General features: G+C 42.1%; 1 protein-coding gene across 4 annotated transcripts in view; it reads left to right on the top strand.

Moving 5' to 3' along the window:
- The window catches only part of LOC138968894 (protocadherin-1-like), a 139446-nt gene extending 118118 nt beyond the window's left edge, over window positions 1–21328 (top strand). For all 4 annotated transcript variants that reach the window (XM_070341568.1, XM_070341565.1, XM_070341566.1 and 1 more), the window contains 12 exons: window positions 998–1169; window positions 1606–1749; window positions 2428–2535; window positions 3604–3834; window positions 4438–4725; window positions 5623–5784; window positions 6615–6907; window positions 8634–8827; window positions 9459–9685; window positions 11492–11647; window positions 12212–12347; window positions 12713–21328. In XM_070341568.1, the coding sequence (XP_070197669.1) occupies window positions 998–1169; window positions 1606–1749; window positions 2428–2535; window positions 3604–3834; window positions 4438–4725; window positions 5623–5784; window positions 6615–6907; window positions 8634–8827; window positions 9459–9685; window positions 11492–11647; window positions 12212–12347; window positions 12713–13722 (3121 nt within the window). In that variant the 3' untranslated portion in view covers window positions 13723–21328. The remainder of the gene's footprint in view (window positions 1–997; window positions 1170–1605; window positions 1750–2427; window positions 2536–3603; window positions 3835–4437; window positions 4726–5622; window positions 5785–6614; window positions 6908–8633; window positions 8828–9458; window positions 9686–11491; window positions 11648–12211; window positions 12348–12712) is intronic.
- The last annotated feature ends 745 nt before the right edge of the window (window positions 21329–22073 follow it).

The following is a 22073-nucleotide window of genomic DNA, read 5'->3' as shown; positions in this document are numbered from 1 at the left end:
CAATTTGGTTGAAAAATGAGGGCGTGACAGTGCCGCCTCAACTTTCACGAAAAGCCGGATATGACGTCATCAAAGACATTTATCAAAAAAAAGAAAAAAACGTTCGGGGATTTCATACCCAGGAACTCTCATGTCAAATTTCATAAAGATCGGTCCAGTAGTTTAGTCTGAATCGCTCTACACACACACACAGACAGACAGACAGACAGACAGACACACGCACATACACCACGACCCTCGTCTCGATTCCCCCTCTATGTTAAAACATTTAGTCAAAACTTGACTAAATGTAAAAAAGAGAGAAATGGGTTTTTTTTAAATTTGGTAAGATGATTCCGTGGCAATTTCTAAGCTCAGATGGCACCATATAGCACCATTTTGCTTCTTCGGACCTGCGCGCTCTCGATTTACACTTTTGAATGCTAGGTCTAAGGTGCATCCCCCATTACAAACTAACTGATCCGCCCCTGATATAGCCTATATAGTTATACCTGCAATGAAAGGACAATCTAGGGGCAAACCAAAAGTGTCCTTGCATTACAGGTGGTTTGGTCATGACAGGCATACTTTGGTCACGATAATACGCAAGGGAACAACGGAAGGTGTCCGATTTTGGGAGGTGTCCTTTCTTGTCTTGTATTGTCTTTTTTTTCTATAACGGCAGTGGGACTAATTTTAAGGTTTATTCATGATTTCTAGAATGAAAAAAGTTCAAAAATTGACATTGGGTTTGACTCTCACACATTTGATTTGTTTTTCAAAACTTTCAGCAATATTTATATGTTTATGTTTACATAAATGTGGTTAGGTCTCCTACGAGTTTTTATTTCAGGTTCGGCTGAAGGGCTTATTGTAGCCCTAGCGCACATGTAACTGCTGCTATTGAATATTCTGTGTCTTCTTTTTCAGATATAAAATTATTCTATTTCTGTTTCTGAGATTATTCCATTTCTGTTTGTGTTTCTGAGATAATTCAGTTTCTGTGATTTCGTTCCAGCGTGGAGAACCACACAGGTTCCATCTTTGAACTGGTGGTGGAAGCCAGTGACCATGGCTCACCACCCAAAGTCTCGCGAGCTCTCGTGCGCGTGCGTGTTCTGGACACGGTCAACAGTCGGCCGGACATCATCGTGGACATCCTCCGGTCCAGCTCCGATGGACAGGCAGAGGTGAGGACATTGTGGTCAGAGTGTGTTGAAGTAGAAGCAGAGATCCTGCACTCCAAGGCAGCTATGAATCATGTCGTCTTATGATGAATAAGTTGTAATAGTCCTCTCCCTTTAGTACCTTTTCGAGCAGGTTATTCAGCCTCCGGGGCTTTGTGCAGTGCAGTAAATGGTTGTCACCACGCGTGTGAACACCTGTATGGCGTTGTTTTAATTTTATTTCATTCATTCATGTTGTTGTTTACCGAACGTTTTCGTGGAAGGCCCAGACACGGTAATGGCATTCATAATCTATGATGAAAACTAAGACGGCGGTGGTGTTTGATGATGATGATGATGATGATTGATGATGATGATGATTGATGATTGATGATTGATGATTGATGATGATGATGATGATGATGATGATGATGATGATGATGATGATGATGGCCTGCAGGCCTCGGAATACGCGGAGGTGGGCAAGGTGGTGGCCTACGTGTCGGTCAACGACCCCGACTCCGGTGAGAACGGTGTGACGGTGTGTCGCCTCAACACCAAGGACTTTGAGCTCCAGCCGCTCAACAACCAGGGCCAGTACAAAGTGAGACATTTCGAAATATTAAAGGCCTAGCTCCCTTCTGTTGTGTCTGCATATCCATGTTGGCTGGGTTCTGTCTTCACGCGGGGTGTCATTTTGGTAGTCAGCAAAACGCAGACATTTTTTCAGACTCAGAAACTTTTTTGAAAAACGTACGGGTCGACTCCAGAAACTTCCTTTAACTTTGAAAAGCTGCCAAATATGTAATGGCCGTTTCCGCATTTTGCCGATGAAAATAAATCCTGGTAACATCCCTGCTTGGGATTAGTTGTGTAACTCTGTCGATCATAGATATTTTAGCTATGGATTTTGTTTCTTACATTTGCGGGACAGACTAAAAAGGAGAGGCCATGAGAGGGATGATTCATGATCTTAACATTGAACAGTGAGAACAAGGAAAGCTGAAAACTCTTGAATCATAATGTTGTTGTTGCGCCATCAAGGCTTTTTTGCAGTTTCCTTCTGTCGGTGTATCCTGAAATAACAGTCTATTTTCCAGTCGTTTCACTGTTAACTTCAATGTAGTGTATCAAATGTCAGATAAAATGCAGTTTGAAAGCATCCTTCGTTATATTTGATGATAAATAGAGATTATATTTCAACTGGAGAGTACTTCTAACAAAAGTTTTTCTGTGAGCATTTCAGTGTTTTGGGTAATAATTTCGTTATATCTGTTTCCAGGTGATACTTGTGACCAACCTGGACCGGGAAAGAATAGCACGCTACCAAATATCTGTCAGGTGCAACGACTTTGGCTTCCCACAGCTCGAGAATTCCAAGAGATTTCAGGTACGGAAATATGCTCTGTTATAATAAATAGGCAGCGATTACAATGAATATGAGGTTGAAAAGGCTCTTTAAAAAACAGATTTGTTGGCATACAAAAAACAACAACAGAAGAATGGTACCTTCATTTCTCACGATGATACTGAATAGGATTATGATAATGACAACTAAGACCACATGATTTTTTGCTACAAAAAAAAGGGGTGATTTTCTGATGACGATAATCACGACGATAATTAAGATAATCCCCCCCCCCCCCCCCCCGCGGGTTAGGGGGAAGAATTTACCCGATGCTCCCCAGCATGTCGTAAGAGGCGACTAACGGATTCTGTTTCTCCTTTTACACTTGTTAAGTGTTTCTTGTATAGAATATAGTAAATTTTTGTAAGAGTTTAGTCAAGCAGTATGTAAGAAATGTTAAGTCCTTTGTACTGGAAACTTGCATTCTCCCAGTAAGGTAATATATTGTACTACGTTGCAAGCCCCTGGAGCAAATTTTTGATTAGTGCTTTTGTGAACAAGAAACAATTGACAAATGGCTCTATCCCATCTCCCCCCGTCGCGATATAACCTTCGTGGTTGAAAACGACGTTAAAAAACAAATAAAAGAAAGAAAGAATTAAGATAATGGAAGACTACAACAACACCAGATTACTTTTGTATAAGAAAGGGGGAGACTGAGAATAATACCTTAACTTAGCGACAATAAGAACGATAATGATGACGGCAAAATGTGTGATAGACACAGAAGACCTAATTATCTCATATGAGAATTTTGGTTCTGGTGTAAGCTTATATATAACATACATAAAACGTAACATGGAATGTTGGATGTTGTTCGACGACGACAACACCAATAGTCAAAACAACAACGACAACTTCATTGGAAAAATAAGAGACCAATGAAGAAGGGTGCTTCCCGATAAAAAAGAAAAAAAAAACTTGAATAAATGTAAAAAAGAGAGGCAAAAAAGAAGGGTTGAAGCAGCGTGCATGCAGCTGATGTAAAATAAAACTAAATAGAATACATAAAATAAAATAAACTTCAGCAAATACTGTATCATCTCACAGGTGATCGTTCGCGACGAGAACGACAACGCCCCGCAGTTCTCCACGCGGAACTACTACACCACTATGCAGGAGAACGGTACGGCGGGGGCCGTGGTGGCTCAGCTGACAGTGCACGACGCGGACGAGGGAAAGAACGCCGAGGTGGTGTACCGCGTAGCGGGAGCTCACACCAACGAGTTCAAGATCCTCGAGAATGGAACCATGATCGCCACAGCTCCTTTAGATCGCGAGGTGAGGAGGAAGGGGGTGGGATGGTTGGTATGGGGGGGGGGGGGTGCGAGAGGGGGGGGGATGGATGCTGAGGTTGTGTAATGTGTAGCGGGGGCACACACCAACGATTTTAAGATCCTGGAGACTGAAACCATGATCGCTACAGCTCCCTTGAATCGTGAAGTGAGGAGGGAGGCGGTTGGTGTGCGTATAGGGGAAGGGTCGGGGGGGGGGGGGGAGAACCCTGAGGTGGTCTACTGCGTATGGGAGGATCACAGACCTGTACGAGTTCAATATCTTTGACAATCAAACTATGATTGCTACACCCCCCTAACATCGTGAGGTGAGGTAGAAGATGGTTTGAAGTTGGGGATGTTTTGGAGGTCCGGGTGCGGTAGGGAGGGGTTGGGTGTTGATGGGGTTGCGATGGCTAGTAAATACTCAGTGCTGGATGCATTAATTATTAGGAGAGACGATCATTTTTCAGCTGGTAACTCCTGGCATGAAACGCTTTTAAAAACGCCGTCGTACATTCAAAAGTTGCATTTGTTGATTCGTCATGTAGCAGTAAAAACTTGCTCTTAGAATGAATGTGGTTGAAACAACATATTTCATTGTTTGCAGGTGTCGGAAAAGCTGGTTGTCAAGGTGATCGCCATAGACCAAGGGTTCCCACCCCTGTCGGGTTCCGCCACCGTGTTCGTCACGCTTGAGGACGTCAACGACATGGCTCCACGCTTCAGTGACAAGGGCTACTCTTTCAGCGTGCGCGAGGACGCCCGGTCTGGATCCTTTGTGGGCATCGTGGCCGCGGAGGACGACGACCAGGGCCGCAACGCCGAGATCACCTTCATGGCTGTTGTTGGGGACAGTACCGGGCGCGGGGCTTTTACCATTACTAAGGAAGGCGTGGTGAGTCAGAGTGAGAGAGAGAGAGAGAGAGAGAGAGAGAGAGAGAGAGAGAGAGAGAGAGAGAGAGAGAGAGAGAGAGAGAGAGAGAAAACATCGAAACAACAATTAAGAGACGCTTTGACATTGTATTGAGTAAACGAAAAGGTTCATTTCAAAAGGAGTTGGTTGGGGTAAAGGGTACGTGCTTTGCGAGAATTTTAAAACTATGCACAGTATTATCTGTTTTCGTTTTCATGGTAGCCAGACCGCGTTGAGTGTCTTGGTCTTTTATGCTTAGCAGTCTTTAGCTTTGTAAAGTAAGATCGTTCATCGTCTGATTTGTCAGAGAGAGAGAGAGTGTGTGTGGGGTGGTTTTTTTTGCGGATGGTGGGTTGTTGGAGACAGACATAGTCATAGAGAGGAAAAGAGGTTGTCGCTTAGAACGTGTTGAGCGTAATAATATGTCGTACAAATATCGCGCGACAGTTCATGCGGAGATTCCTGAATGAAGGGAAGTAACTCCGTATGGGAAACTGTTCAGCCAATAGTGGCGGTTATCTCCCCTTAAGTGCCTTGCTACCAGTGCTTGCGACATTCTTCCAGTTCGTGGTGTGTGTGTGTGTGTGTGTGTGTGTGTGTGTGTGTGTGTGTGTGTGTGTGTATGAAAGAGAGACAGAGAGAGAGAGAGTGAGAGAGAAAGAAAGAGGAGGGAGAGAGACAGAAATAAGAGAGAGAGAAAGAGATTTAGCTTAGAAAATAGTGGGCTACAAGAAGCACAGTTTTGATTTGTTAAAAGCTACGCTTGCAAATCCTGCGAGTAACTGGTACAGAAATACGTCTGATTTTGGTGTGTGCGATGTACACACATCACCGCAGGCAATTTCCTTCAGGGCAATGTTTATGGTTATGCTATTGCAGGTGAAAACAAACCGTCCCCTGGACCGAGAGAAGGAGGGCATTCACTATTTCACCGTGGTAGCCAGAGATGGAGGGGATCCCCCTCTCTCCACCACCACCACTCTCACCATCCACGTGGATGACGTCAACGACAACACCCCTTACTTCACATATCCCACTGAGGTGAGAGGAAGTGTGTGTGTGTGTGTGTGTGTGTGTGTGTGTGTGTGTGTGTGTGTGTGTGTGTGTTCCTGTCTGAGAGATTTTTAATCACCTTTTAACTTTAAGACTGAAAAGACAGTATAATACCACAAAGACCGCATACCTTAGTTGTGTGCTCCCTATTAGTATTACTATGCATGTGTTCTTTAAATGAACTGGTTATTTTCTTAAGAGATGAGGTTCTCTCTCTGAGACATTTTTTGTTCACCTTTTACCTTGAGACTATAATTATTATTATTTTTATACTAAGATTGTATACCTCAGTTTTGTGCTCCCTAATACTGTATATTTGTACCAGTCTTAACATAAGCTGTATTTTTTTCCTCAGAAAAAATGGGATTCTTTCCTTTTCTTGTTTTGTAAGGAAATCCTTTTTTTTTTTTACCCCTGGTACTTAATTTGGCATGACAAATTGGACACGATTCCTTCATTGTGAAGCAGTAAACTACACTGTGGCCATGTATGAATCATTGCCTGTCTTTTCTCCATTCATAGATGAAAAAAATCCATACCAATATTGATGTTTTTTTCTTATCCCTTTGAAACTTCTAAAGCACTTTTCGCCTGTCTTTTCTTCATTCAGGAATTTTAAAAAAAATCTATGCAAATTTTGTTGTTTTATACTTTTGAAACTTGTAAAGCACTTTTCCCCTGTCGTTTCTTCATTCAAGGATGAACAAAATAAGCAACACTTAAATTTTTTCTCCTTTTGGAACTTGAAAAGCCTTTTCCATCCTTTTTTTTACAATTTTGCATTGTCATGTCTATATCATGCGTGTTCGGTGTCTCAGGGCAACGACAGTCTCTCTATCCCCCACACCTTCCCGGTGCGGACAGCCATCACTCAGATCAGGGCCACAGATTGGGACGCCGGACAGAACTCGGCGCTCGTCTACTCGTGTGCTTCCGCCAACGACTCTGTTCTTTTCGGCGTGGACGCAGCTTCTGGCGATCTGTTCTTGCAGCGCTACATGAGTCCGCAGAAGGTGGGGCTGTACATCCTGAGGGTGAACGCTCACGACGAGGGCACCCCTCAGCTCTCCAACCAGACGCTGCTCTATGTCGATGTCTACTTCGACAACAGGTACATAGATCTATACAAGACACATGTAGCGTGAAGCGATACAGTGGAACCCCCTTTTAAGACCCCCCAAATAAAGACTCCCTCTCTTTTAAGACCCTCTTTTCTCAGACTTTCTGTTTATAGCCTTTGTAAATGTATCCCCATTTTAAGACTCCCTCGTTTTTAAGACCTGATTTTCTCAGATTTTTGGAGGTCTCAAAAAGGGGGTTCCACTGTATCAAAACATTTAGACCATCTGTCGTACTGAAACTAAAACAAAAACACTGAAAATCGGGATAAGTCATCAACGAGACTAGTAAAGCTTGCTGCTCTATGTGGATGTCTACTTCGACAACAGGTAAATAGATACAAGAAACATGCAGCGTGAAGCGATATCAAAACATTCAGTCGATCTGTGAGACTCCCTCCTTCTTCATAACTTGCATTTTTCTCTTTGTTGGTTTTAAAAGGGGTGTACCACATCCTGAACTCAGGTCAAAATGAGTCACTTCCCTTCGGGTCTCATTTATTCCTGACAGGATGCCTTTGTTTTCCTTCTCTGGAGAGGAAATCGATTTTTTTACATATTTAGAGCTTTTCGTAATGTGTTATTGATATAAGCAGATTCGCGATCGTCGATAATGATTTTTCATGGTGTTGTTTAATTTTTGAATTACAAAGGAATTGATATGTAAGACAGTTTCAAGCGAGCTATCTTTCGCGGGTGTATTTACTTGTGCAAACAGCTCTAAATATGGCAAAAGTGTCACGTGATAATCAACTTTGGCTACGAAGCAGACGACACTTTTTCCGTAACTAGTTGGGAGTGATGCAACAATATCACGGTCTCCTTCCCACAGCAGTCTCAATATTTCGACTTGTTTTGACCTTAGAACGATGTCTTTATCATAACTGTGAAGAACAGAACGGAGATCACTGTCGAATTAAAGTCGGCCATTCTACAATCACGTTCGTCTTTCGTCTGTTTTCAGAAACATTAGCGAAAAACATATGGGAGATAACTCTGTTTTCTTAATTTGATAGATTTCCCTTTTAAAGGCTGACATATAGTCCTATTTAATTAGTTTAATTACTTCCAGGGCTTTTCCCATCGTTGCGGGGATGTATAAATTAAGCTTCCTGCAAAGTTTTAGGTTTGAAGTCCTTACCAATTACGAGAAATAATTAATTCTTTATTGCTATGTTTAGCAACAGTTCTCCAGGACTTGGGCTATTTTTAGACCGTCAACACAGACAGCACCGCTTCGTCAATCCCCGCGTGAAGAAAATCGCTCACCTTCCACGTGCAAAACGTAGTGATATTGACACGCCAGATTAGCGCGGTAGCGTATTGTGCTAAGCAGGAAAGCGCGCTTTTCTGTATTCTTGTTAACTTCGCAATTTCCGGAAAACATTCACTTTCACTTTGAGACTGTTCTGTTTACATTCGACACTATCAACACCACTTTGCAATACTGAAATAATTTGTTCTGTGTTCGAAAGCTACAGCCAATCGTTATTATATCCCCTTAGGTACAGTTTTATAACATTATTGGCACATGTAAACAATATGAATTAATTAATGAACGCTACGTATATGGCAGCCTTTAATGCGCGTAGTAATTATTCATCCTGTCAGAGAGACCACTGCTCGATAGCGTGGACCGATGATTATCAGAATGGGGTGTACCACTGTTCTGTACTGTGTCCGTTGTGCATCTAGCATGTAATTTACTGTTTGTTTCAGCACGTTGCTCGACGCGTCTCAAGCGGCCATACCTTCCAAGGCTGTGATGACCGCTCTCATCTTGGTGGGCGTGGTCTTGATCATAGGGGGCGTGGCTATCACCGTGCTCATTTGTTTACGGAGACAGGAAGCCAAGAAGAAGCAAGAGGCGGCATCTGCAGGGCAAGCCGCCACCACCCCCACCAAACTGCAAGGTACATCTCAATCTCTGGGCACACTCTCATGTTTGCCATAAACACATACTTCAGGCTCAATTGCAATTTCAATTGTTTCTGTCATTGAGTTTTTTTCTGTTTATCATCATGACATGAGAAACGAAACAAAATAGAATCGGTTTAAAGTAGCCAAATAGTCTTTAGGGACATGAAAATCAATCAACCAACAGTTACTAATCAGTATTCTTTTTCTGACCGTTTCTTTCCCCCTTCTTCTTCTTTTTCTGCTTCGTGATTATGAGGATTATGATAACAATGACGATGATGATAATGAATATTTTAAAGCTCGCGTTTTTCTTTTTTGTTCTTTGTGTCTGAGGTCACATAAGTTCAAGTAAACAAAGCCGGGAAAGTGTAGACGAAACTTTCCAAGATTTAAACAAGAGCTACTCAAAGATCTAGGCAAGATTTGTTCAAAGATTTGATCACGAGTAATCCCAAGATCTAAACAGGAGGTACTCTAAGGTCTAAGAAAATGTTATTCTGATATTTCAGCAAGAGTTATTCAGAACCAGTCTCCTAATATCAACGGACTAGAATCTACAACAGAAAAAAAACCTCACATACGCAATTTTATCGCACAAAACTACTTGATTGTTTTCTCCATTAGGTGGTTACTACATTGCACCGGGTGTGTGCGAGTCCCCAGCGTTTGGCGGGGGGATGAGTAACGGTGAGGCCCTGAACAAGCCTGTACCCGAACAGTCCATGGACGGAAGTGGGATACCGCCACCCGGCTTAGGCATGTCCGGTGACGTCAGCAACTTCAGGACAGCCAACCCTTACGTCATCATGCCCCCTCACAGCAACTACAATGACGCCGATGGTCCGCCTGAGGTAAGACTCGGAGATTTTATGAAATTGAAATTGTGCTTGCTCGTCGTGTAACCAACAGCAGCTGTGGGTATGGCTATGACCTTCCTATCTGTGATGCATGTATACGTAGGGGAAAGGCCATAATTACCGGACGGGCGTCTAATAACGGACACGCGATATCTCAGAAATAGGAGGTCACAACCAATTTTTTTTTTGCGCGAAACGATTCAGTGATATCCCCTTTCACTTCGCACCAAAATAACATGGCGACTGAACGCACGCATTCTGCACAGTAAATGGTTTTCTGTTTTTTGCACTCTCACTGTAATTTTAGACATTTGTAAACTAAGTGCAGCAAGAAGTTACGACTTTCTAAGATGAATTGATTGGTTGAAGTAGATAGTACATACACTCTACTAGTAAATACCATGCAATACGACATACTCAATGGACGCATTTTTCAACAGCTGCATTGTAACTCCAACTAGTGGGGTTTTCCAAATACCGTCCACCACGTGCGCCCAAATAACGGACTATGTAATATGTGTAATATGTAATGAATATGTGTGTGTGTGTGTGTGTGTGTGTGTGTATGTGTGTGTGTGTGTGTGTGTGTGTGTGTATGTGTGTGTGTGTGTGTGTGTGTGTGTGTATGTGTGTGTGTGTGTGTGTGTGTGTGTAGTTGAACGTGCGGTTGATTCGCTCGACTAAAAATAACGCATAACCCTCTCTCGAGAAAAAAGATACATATCTTCATAAAAACTTGCTTTTTGACTGACAAAAGTTGCAAAAACCAACATAATAATTAAATGTAAAAATACATGAACGTTCACGAAAAAGAAAACGGCTGCAATTGTTAATTAAAACATGGTTTCTGCAACTTTTGTTACTCTATTAAGCAGCGAATTTCGTGTCCGGATTTTGGTGACCCCCTGTCCGGATTTAGGCAGTAGGTTTCCCAAAACCGGACAATTTGCCGAAAAATTCAAACCTTAATAACTTTTAAAGTATAACAGATTTTTTCAATTCTTTTCAACATGAAGATAAAGGTAGGTTAGATCTACAATAATCCGTTTTCAAAATTGCGCTATGTTATATACTTTGTGAGAAAAGTGGGTTTAACCTTAAGTGTCCGTTAATTGGGGCCTTTCCCCTACTTGTCTCCTTTCCTAGAGGTTTCTCGCTGTGTCGTGGCCTAAACATTTCAGTCCTCGTGAAAATTGTTAAGCTATAATATCCAAAAGATCCTATCTGTTGCAGTGTATGTATGTTAATGACATTTTATGGCCAGCACCCCCCTTTTGTTATCGCACTTTTGTGTTAAAATATGGACAGTTTTTTTTATTGAATGTATTCAGCTGCTTCTTGTTCATCAATGTAGAATACAGTGTTCTAGATGGTCGAACGTATAGCAAAGACCTGTACGTGTAGATATTGCGTCACCCGTGACTCACTTTTTTCTCCAATGTTCCAAACTGAATGCATACGTTGTTTTGCTCCCACCAAGACAGCATATCTTGGCAAACGCGTGACATAAAAACTAGATTTGATGACGTTACCCGTACACGTTCCCGTACACGTCCTAAAAAGTACTGATCTAGATTTTGCTAATGACTAGAAATGCCATGAACGTAAAGAAACATTAATTGTTAATTTTTATACTTCATTGTTTTTTTGCTGTTCGTTGAACCGACGAGGGAAAAAAATCTAGGCATTGAGTCTGCAGAATGACCATTGATACTTCAAATCACTGTGAATAAAATTACTATTATTCTGCAAATGAGTCCAATGTAAATTAAGTTCTAATCTATTTTCTTTTTCGTTCAGATCGTAGAGATTTCTCGGAACGGTCTGTTTCACCGAGTGGAGGACCCGTACCCACTAGAAGACAGCGACCAAGGGGACGAAAGCCACTTCTCCACTTTCCGCTCGCAAGATGGCGCCCTTGGTCCCAACTTCCGGCAGAACTCGCTCCAACGACACGTGAGTAACGTATCGTTAGAGAGAGCTGGCTAGGAGACCGGGAGAGAAAGAGAGTGTTGAAGACACTTCACTGCTCTCAGCCGAACTACATGCGCAGAACAACTTGTGAAGCTCCAAAACCCTATGGGCTATCAAATCAAATCAAATTGAATCAACTTTATTATCTCACATGGAGAAATTGCAGTGGTGGTGCATGTAACATAAAGACAAATGAAAACACTACAACATTTACATTATATTTAAAGAAATGTATTAAGTAATAACATTGTTCTCAACTAAACACCTCTCTGCATGCACAAGCTCTATTTGGCAATAAAAGCCAAATTACAAACCCTTTAAAACCTTGAACTAGAGGCGTTCACACCCGCTATGTGTTTACTTTAAATACTCGTTTCTGGAATTATCAGAGTGTATGCATTGGGTTGGTTGGTTGGTTAATTGATTGATTCACTGTATTAAATTATGGGACGTTCTTTTATATCTGAACAAACGTCTCCTGTCAAAACTTCATTATTTCAAAGAGATGATTGTGGCTGTTTGAGTATCCCGCGTCTGTTGTTGCAGTCTGTGGACGATATGGATGACGCAAAGCGAGCAGACGACACTCTGAGTCTCAGTGAACTGTCCTATCAGAGCACCAGCGACAGCGGCAGAGGTGGCTCCGAGTTTGACGTCAACAATGCCGGCCATAAAGAAAAAGGTGAATATACGCTGACATTGATGTCGTCACGTTGGTAAGATTCAACCGTCAACCTGATTGCATCAGTGTTGTTGACCGAACCTCTCCGGTTTCAAAATGTTACGTTTGCTGTTTTGAAATATACGCTAAGTTCTTTAATAGTAAAGCATTTAGATTTATTGGATTTTTGCGTCTCATATCTGGAACGTCCCTTCTGTAGTCTCTGCTATATCTTGCGAAAGTTTAAACATTTATTTGGGTTCAGTCACTGGTTTCACAAAGGAATAACGCACTTGCGCAAGCGTTGGCTCAGCGTGTGCTTTAAGTCCTCTTAGCCTTACTGCTCAAAGTGGTAAACATCCTTTGACTGTGTCTTGCTCTTGCAGTAGCTGCAATGCAGAACGCAACGTCCCCATACAAAGGCGGCAGCCACCATCCTCACCAAGGCAACGGCCACAACACCAGCATCCACAGCAACACCAGCAGCAACAATGGCAGCGGCGGCGGCACCTTCCGCCCTCGTGACCCGGAAGTCAGCTTCACCACCTTCAGGGGCGAGTCACCCTGCAGCTTCCGTTTCGACTCGGACAACGACACCTTGACCCGAGGTCATCGTCAAGGCAACGCCTCGCGCACCAGCCCCCTGCCCCTGTCGTCTAGTCACCACCTTCAGCCACACGCCAGGAGTCTGCACTCTGTGGCCGGCTCTGCCACCCCTTCTGGTCACTTCCGTCCTGTCCCCCCTTACTACGGAATGGACTCAGCCAGTTCGGACGAGGCCACTAGTTTGGGCAGAAGGAACGCCAGCGCCGCCGCGGCTCGAAGGGCCGTCACTCCCAGCGCGGACTTATCGTCCAGACACGGTTACAACCCTGTTTTCAACTTTTCGACCACCACCCCTTACCGTCACGAACACTATGGTGTCAGAGGGGAGGGCGGAGGCGGGGTGTATCCGGACGCCGAGAGGTCGGGTAGAACGCTACCCGGCACCTCCACCTTCACATCCCCGCCGCCCTACGGGCATCCACCCGAGTACGGCGCTCACCGCCACACGAACACAGTCCCACCCGTGGAGTTTCGGGGTCGCAACCACATGGGTGGGGTCCACCCCGTGTCCTCCTCTCGCCACCCCGTGCCAGACTACGTCAACGCCTACAGTGACCTTGACAGTGGGGATGACATGAAGCTCGAGCCCACGGAGGACGATTTCTTACTGCCCCCCTACCCACAGTTCGAGGTGGTGGAGGAAGGGGAGGAGGGGGAGTTGGTGGACGGCGAGGAGGAGGAGGAGGTGGAGGTGTCAGAACGAAGTGCCTTGAACTTCGTGCCCGGTGTGACCAACGTGAGTAGGACCAGTGACGATTCCTACCGAGCCAGGCGTTCTTCCGAGGTATGACCCCTCACGCCTTTATTTCAACCCGCCTCGGTTTCCTTGTGTGTCAAGTCATGACGGTGAGACTTTCAAAGGGAGTCACAGTGCAAAAAACTGAGAGCGCTTATTGCAAGCTACATTTTCAGTTTCGCCTGAGCAGGACTTCGCGATATAACCCTTCGTGGTTGAAAACGACGTTAAACACCAAATAAAGAAAGAAAGAAAGAGCAGGACTTGTGCCTAGATCGACTCGACCGAGTACGCTAGGCCAGTGGTCGACCCAGAAAGCTAGGCTAAACTCATTAGTTAGGCCAGCTAACGAAGAAGCTAGCTGTGTAAAGGTGAAATGTCACGTGAACACGGTTATTTTCCTACGTTAACTCCTTAAATTCTCCTTTCTTGATGTGTTGGAAATGAACGAATATTTCTCAGCCTTTCCGCGATGTTAAATATGTGCAAGTATGCTAGGTTGTGGCTCGTGAGCCAACCTGTGCAGTTCTTAAAGGCTGTTGTTCGAATGGATTCTACCAACCCCTTTTTAAAGCAAGTATTGACTAGCAGTGCATGCTGGGACTTCAGGAACTCATCCTCCGGCAGTAAGTGTTGTAAAACTTTAAACTTAGTCTGGACAGTGACGCTCAAAGTTTATCTGCAGCCATATTGCCTGAAGCTTCAACAGCTTTTGAACATAGACAATGCAAAATGGCCTGCAGAGTGTAACTTAAAGTGTTTGACTAAATGAATAGAATGGACCTATTCGGTGCTGGTCAACTACAAGTGATCTACCAGCCTCTTGAGTTTTGAGAAAGAGTTTGAAATGTCGGGCTATGCTTTGTGGCTGTTAATTCAGTTTTGCGTGAAGTTACTGTGTGAATGGACGGGTGCCGAGTTTTTGCGGATCCCGACGAATTCTAGTGCGGGAATAGTCATTCCAATATATACAGATGAAACCCTCCTACGACTCAAAACAAGAAATGTGTAGTGACACAGATGAATTCACAGTCATGTACATTGTCTACTTTGTTAAATCAAAATAAGCAAGCGATACAAATATTATCCCCCCTCCGGCCGTTCCCTTCTCTTATTTTCCATCATCGCAACTGTATATCTCAGCTCCCTCTCTTCCAGCCAACTTTGATTCAGACATTCAAATGTTTAAGTCGGAATATTTGTATATAACCGCATTCAGTGTGATAACGATTACGCTATTATTGAGTTAAGCGTGGATGTTTGATCTGATCAAAGTTTGTTCTCCGCAAGGGGGTCGAGAAAAGATCTGATGTTTGAATGAAAACATTTTTCACGAATGTGAGAGCTGTGGGATGTTCACGCATTTATTTGTTCACGCAAAGACACGAAGCTGTTGTTAAACTGACTTACCTGTTTTGTCGTTTTAACTTTACACTTTGTTGCTTTTATTTTCAAAGGTAGAACACACGATTATCTTTTCATTTTGAAACCAATTCGGAGCTCGATTATGGAATGAAAAATTCGCATCGTCTTTCATTTGGAATCCTATAGTATTCCATTGTTTTTGTGTATGTTTGTGTCTCTGTTGGTTTACTTGTTTACTTGTGTGTTTGTCATTTGGAAGAGTTCGTTGGTTGGTTATTATTGTTTTTGTCTCTTCAGCATTCATTTGCAAGAGATTTTGTTGACACATGTGCAAAAACATATATTTACGATTTCTCTTCCATCAGAGTTTGAATAACTGCTCTGTTGCGAAATATTGATCAATGATGGACGTTGTTTTTCGTTTTCGTTGCATGTAGTATACTCTAGTCGGGTCTATCGACCCTTTGGCTGTGCAAACTAGACGTACGAGTAAAGTGTACTCATCCGCTTATTCTGTTCGTTTGTTTGTTTGTTTGTTTTGATGTGATTTTTGAGAATGCTCTTTGTCAAAGAGATAATGTTTTACAAGTGTTTGTAGCATTTCCGTTTTTATGAAGTATCGCACATTTCTTTCATGAAACGAAACTACCCTGTTGTTATGTTCGACCAACCAGTTGCGTTCGTTTTGGGGTCAGTTGGTATCTTGCAGTCCGGTGTTCCAAGATATATATACGTTTAAACTTAAAACGGTCTGATGGGCTGATGTTGTGTTGAGAACTCATTTTGTTGAATGCTGGGTTGACTTCAAAACGAACATAGCTATTTTGATATGGTGGAAGTATAGCAGATATTCGTTTTATTATTCGGCTGATGATGTACTACAGTGGGGAAGGGGGGGGCGTAGAGAACGTGAATGATTGAATGAGATGGATAGAGACTTTAATGACGTACGTTCATACAGGAAGATGGATGGAGAACTTGACCAGAGACTGTAGAGTACACTCTACAGACTCTGACTTTCCCCCCGCGGGTTAGGGGGAAGAATTTACCCGATGCTCCCCAGCATGTCGTAAGAGGCGACTAACGGATTCTGTTTCTCCTTTTACCCTTGTTAAGTGTTTCTTGTTTAGAATATAGTCAATGTTTGTAAAGATTTTAGTCAAGCAGTATGTAAGAAATGTTAAGTCCTTTGTACTGGAAACTTGCATTCTCCCAGTAAGGTCATATATTGTACTACGTTGCAAGCCCCTGGAGCAATTTTTTGATTAGTGCTTTTGTGAACAAGAAACGATTAACAAGTGGCTCTATCCCATCTCCCCCCTTTCCCCGTCGCGATATAACCTTCGTGGTTGAAAACGACGTTAAACACCAAATAAAGAAAGATAGAACATAGCTATTTTGATATGGTGGAAGTATAGCAGATATTCGTTTTATTATTCGGCTGATGATGTACTACAGTGGGGAAGGGGGGGCGTAGAGAACGTGAATGATTGAATGAGATGGATAGAGACTTTAATGACGTACGTTCATACAGGAAGATGGATGGAGAACTTGACCAGAGACTGTAGAGTACTATATACACTCTACAGTCTCTGACTTGACTGAGGCAGACAAGTGTGTGTGTGAGGGGGTGTGTTTGTCTGTGTCTGTATCTGTGTGGTGTTACTCAAGACTTCCAGATATTAATCCTTAAGCTGGTCAATTATGAAGCATTTAGTGCAGGTGGGTTGAAAAAAATTAACGAACGTTGCTGATCAAATCAACCAAGAAAGTCGTGTGGTGTTGGGACTCATAACCTTATTTCAAAATATAATTTTAAAACAAATTGTCAATGGTAACGTATATTGAAAGCGATATTCTCGACGAAGAGGATATTAACCCTTAAAACGAGCGTCTAGTATTCGTTGACGTCAAACCATGGCGATCTTAAAGAACGCTATGCGTCAAACCATTATGTCTATGTATGTCACGTACCTGTTGCATGATTCGCGCAGACGAAACGTGTGGGAATGTGCAACCTTTCAACAGGGTGTCCGTATCACAGACGTCTGTCATCATCACAGCTCCAACACCTTTTTATTTAAGACTGACATGCGACAGATAACACACTTCTTTCATCACCAAAAAAGGAAAAGGAAAAGTTACACGTCTGTTACTAGTCATGATAGCTGGAAGGTAGGACGGTTTTATTGTACAGGTCGCATGTTTAAGGACAGAAGTACTCACCGAGACCCCGCTTCAATTTGTCAACCCGGAATTTCAGTCAACATGATAAGAAGGACGTACGCACGCAAGCCATACTTTCAACACCAGCACCCTTCTCAAGGACAACGTCAACGTCCGTGTGGGGAAAGAGTCTTAAAGAGAAAGAAAAACAAAAGTATGTTAAGAGTGCACCACTTTCAGATAAAAAGAAAAGTACGTTAAGAGTGCATCATTTTGAGAAGAAAAAAGTGTGTTAAGAGTGCACCAGTCTGAAAGAAAAGAAAAAAAGTACGTGAAGAGTGCACCAGTTTGTGAGAAAATAAAAAAAGTACTTTGCGTGCACCATTTTTACAAGCTAGGGGCAACGTACACCCAAGCCGAATGTTCGCGTTACGAACCTATGGAAGATGCGGTCGAGACTGGCACAGAAAGGTCACATTTTGGGACAGGGAGTCGCTCTATAAGCACAACCACAAAGCAAACTACGAGCACCCTTCCATTGAGGCACAAGCACAAAGCAAACCGCGAGCACCCTTCCATTGTGGCACAATGAACAGCCTGGCTGCTTTCTAGACAGAATCGATTATTTTGAATCTTTTACAGAATTGATTTTGTAATTGTTCTGGCGATATAAAGGAATAAAACACCGGCCAAAAGAACTCGCCTACAGGTAGAATAACTTGAAATGTATCGTTCTTGTTTTCTGAAATACTGGAGATTGTTCTGGCAAAACCATGTGAAGGAATAACAAAATATTTTACAGAATTGATTTTGTAATTGTTCTGGCGATATAAAGGAATAAAACACCGGCCAAAAGAACTCGCCTACAGGTAGAATAACTTGAAATGTATCGTTCTTGTTTTCTGAAATACTGGAGATTGTTCTGGCAAAACCATGTGAAGGAATAACAAAATATTTTACAGAATTGATTTTGTAATTGTTCTGGCGATATAAAGGAATAAAACACCGGTCAAAAGAACTCGCCTACAGGTAGAATAAAATATATCGTTCTTGTTTTCTGAAATACTGGAGATTGTTTCTGGCAAAACCATGTGAAGGAATAAATAAAACACCGGTCCAATCAACTTTCTTTCTTTATTTATTTGGTGTTTAACGTCGTTTTCAACCGTTCAAGGTTATATCGCGACGGTCCAATCAACTCGTATACATGTATGAATAACAAGTATCGTTCTTGTTATCTGAAATACTGAACATAGTTCTAGCAATAACCACGTGAAGGAATAAAAAAATAAAAAACCGGTGCAATCAACTCGCCTGTATAATGTTTGTGTCTGAAATACTGAAGATTGTTCTTGCGAAAGCATGTGAAGAACTAATACAGCGTGTAAAACCAAGTTATCGTGACAGTTACGTGGGCGTTACAACACTCGAGTGGCGATGATCGATAACCTTTGACACAGCTGAACAATGCAATAGCTGCGCTGAAAGCCATTCACGGTGCACAGTGGTTGAGAAAAAGTCGTGTCCGAGTCGGTGCAAACTGTAACACGAGGTGATGACAGACTGCTGGTGTCATTTTCTACATTGAAAGATAAATATTAAATGCAAACCGACAAACAGTTTCCTAATACCTTATTTTGTTTTTCGAAGCAATTTTTATATGAAGGATATAATATGCCGGCTGACTCATATCAAGGTCTAGTTCTAAAACTGATTAAGTTTAACGATATTGGAGGTCTGATTATTATCACAATTAAAACGGCATTTGGTTTATGTTGAACTGTGGACACAGTATTTAGATAGTGTCTGCACGACTGTGCACGAAGAGGAAGTGTGTGCCTGCACTGACTGATTTTTGTCATCGACGGGTTTTCTTGAAGAGTATACCTGAATAGTGTGTCTGAACGGACACTTGATCGTTTTGAGAGCATCTGTCTGTATGTCTGTCTGCCTGTCTGTGTGGCAGAGAGAGAGAGAGAGAGAGAGAGCGTGTGTGTGTGTGTGTGTGTGTGAGTGTGTGGGTGTGTGTGTGTGTGTGTGTGTGTGTGTGTGTGTATGTGAGAGAGAGAGAGAATGTGTGTGTGTGTGTGTGTGTGTGTGTGTGTGTGTGTGTGTGTGTGTGTGTGTGTGAAATGTATACAGTATTTACTTTGGAGAAGAACGCAAGACACAATGAGCTTGATAAATCAGTTGTTATCAATTTCTTTTTGATCCGGACTGAAGTTGTCAAATTAAGTACTGACTCTGTGTTACACTGAATGTCACGAAACCAATTGGTTCAATGGTACACTTAATATAAAACGCAGATGAAAATGTTTTTGTTCTTGTTGTATTTTTATTATTATTATTATTATTAAATTCAAGCTTTTCAGCACTACATCCGACACTGGTCCAAACTTGACCAAATACGTACAATACCAATGGAAGCATTTGATACGTCGCATCAGATAGCAACATTAATATTTATTTAGCATTTGATTATGTATGATGGCTTTTTTTTGTGTGTGTTTTTTTAGTTTTAGACCAAATGAATCTTTATTTGGCAATTGACTCTTGCGGTTATGATGGCTGCTTTTGTGTTTTGTTGACACTTCAAACTGCTAATGATTACTTTTTGACCAACTCTTCTGATTGTTTTCGTCCAAATGGAATGCAGCACCACGCATCTAGCATTTCCTTTGTTTCACGTCCTATTTGTGATTTGTTGACAAGTGGAAAGTTTTATAATTTATAGAGACAACAATCAAGTATTATTCTGTTGATTACATCAGTGCCAGAGTACAGGTATGTTCTGTATATCATGCTCTGTTTTTGTACTTTTCATCGCTAATTTTTTTTTAAATGTGGTGAAAGTCTCACTATGTCAAGTTATATTGAGAGAAGGAGGGCGAAATGTTAGGTGGTTTTTTTTCTCTCTTTTTTTCATCTAGGGGTTATCGTTGATACGTTTGTGTTGACCTTTGTTAATGGATATACCGAAATGACTTTAGTTATTTGTTTGAAACTTGTGATGGTTGCTTTAAGTGATTTGTTTTCTGTGGATGTGTGTGTGTGCGTGATTCCGTCAGTATCCCGTTGTAAAAGTTGTCACTTTCATCAATTGATTTGGTTTGTTGAAGATTGAATATTCAGTTGTGTTCTTTGCGCCAATACTCAAAACATTCTCCTTGCTTGTATGTCACTGTGTATCGCGCGCCTGTGTTTGTTTTATGCAAAGATAAGCGTAAAAGCCCTACTCGTGCGCCTGTGTTTGTTTTATGCAAAGATAAGCGTAAAACTAAAAGCCCTAATCGTGCGCCTGTGTATGTCTTGGTTTGTCTGTACATTCGTGGTGCTATGCTTGATTCAAAACCAACCCGCATTTAAAGATGCTGTCACTTCTAAATAGACGTAAGACAAATTGTTAGGAGGCGTTTATAAATATTTTCCTAAAACCATTTGACACATCGTTTTCTGGTCAGATGCTTACTTTTCGCATGACCGAAACTCTTCATGCTCGGCGTTTGATTTTTTTTTTGACGTAATTACAGGTAACTATTAAACGCGTACTTATATGATTGCGTGCATTCCTTCGCCAGCATTCTGTAAACACGCTCATTTTTCTATGTATTAGTGAAAAAAAACTTCATGTTTCGCAAGTTAGATTATCACGCCTGAAAGATCTGAGCTCTGTTTTCGATATTTATCATGTGGTATATAATGCATTGGACAGTTTCTACAGTTAAAATCTACAGTGTAACAAAACCCTCCTACCGTCTCCCGTTCTTGTCCCTCCCTGTCCCCTCCTTTCCAACCTTCCCCTCCCCCTCCTGACTCAGACCCCTACCAAAAAAACACTCTCCCTCCCCTGCCTCATTTTCTCTTCTCGACCCACATTTCCCCGCAGTCCCATGCAAGTACAAGTCCGAAGAGACCGTAAGACTAAGAGCTGAAATAATGTGTTACATCCTGAGTACATACTTTGGCTACTGTGTGCTGTACTTTGGTTCCGATTATCTATCAATCAACATTTGTTTATTTTGTTGTTCCCAAAATGAACGGTTATTATGCTTTAGTGACATGTCTGTAACACCAAATTGTGCATATCAAGCTTTGTATGATTACAAAAAGAATAAACAAACGGAATGTACGAGTTGTAAAGTCTTGGAATGACTCCGAGATGAAGGTGTGTGCATTGGTGTGTGTGTGTGTGTGTGTCACTGTGTGTGTGTGTGTGTGTGTGTGTGTGTGTGTGTGTGTCACTGTGTGTGTGTGTGTCACTGTGTGTGTGTGTGTCACTGTGTGTGTGTGTGTGTGTCACTGTGTGTCACTGTGTGTGTGTGTGTGTTCGCCACGCGTTCGCACTTTCATCAAAGGTTATAATCAACTTCTAAATGCTGATGTTATCAACTTTGCAATCACAATGCAATTATTGATTACCATAGATTTCAAGGTTGTGAGTCCCATCAAAACAAGTAGACCTTCTTGGTTGATTTGATCAGCATGCAAAAACAGTTTTAGTTAATCTTTTTCAACCCACCTGCACTTAATGGTAATAATGCTTCATAATTGACCAGCTTAAGGACAGATATATGTAAGTCTTGGGTAACACCACACAAAGACATATCCTGGGCAGATCTGAAATAGTGGACACATCTGTTTTCACGGGAAGCACTGCACCTTTAAAGGTCGCCTTTGCGGACTTGTAATTGATCGTTGCATGACCTCTCTGCTCGTAACTTGTATGGCTCACCTTTGCTTGTGTCACCTAATTTTGAACGGTTCGGCTCTTTGCCCCAGTGCCAGCTGACCCTGTGCTTTTCTCGAAATGTCTATAGCTGGGCAATATTCAGTTCCGTTTCATTGATCGTTTTTTGTGTGTGCAAGTTTAGTCG

This window comes from Littorina saxatilis, linkage group LG6 (genome assembly GCF_037325665.1).
Source record: "Littorina saxatilis isolate snail1 linkage group LG6, US_GU_Lsax_2.0, whole genome shotgun sequence".
NCBI classification, from domain to species: domain Eukaryota; kingdom Metazoa; phylum Mollusca; class Gastropoda; order Littorinimorpha; family Littorinidae; genus Littorina; species Littorina saxatilis.
The sequence above is the reverse complement of the archived record's forward strand: the minus strand, read 5'-3'. Positions and strand labels throughout refer to the sequence as shown.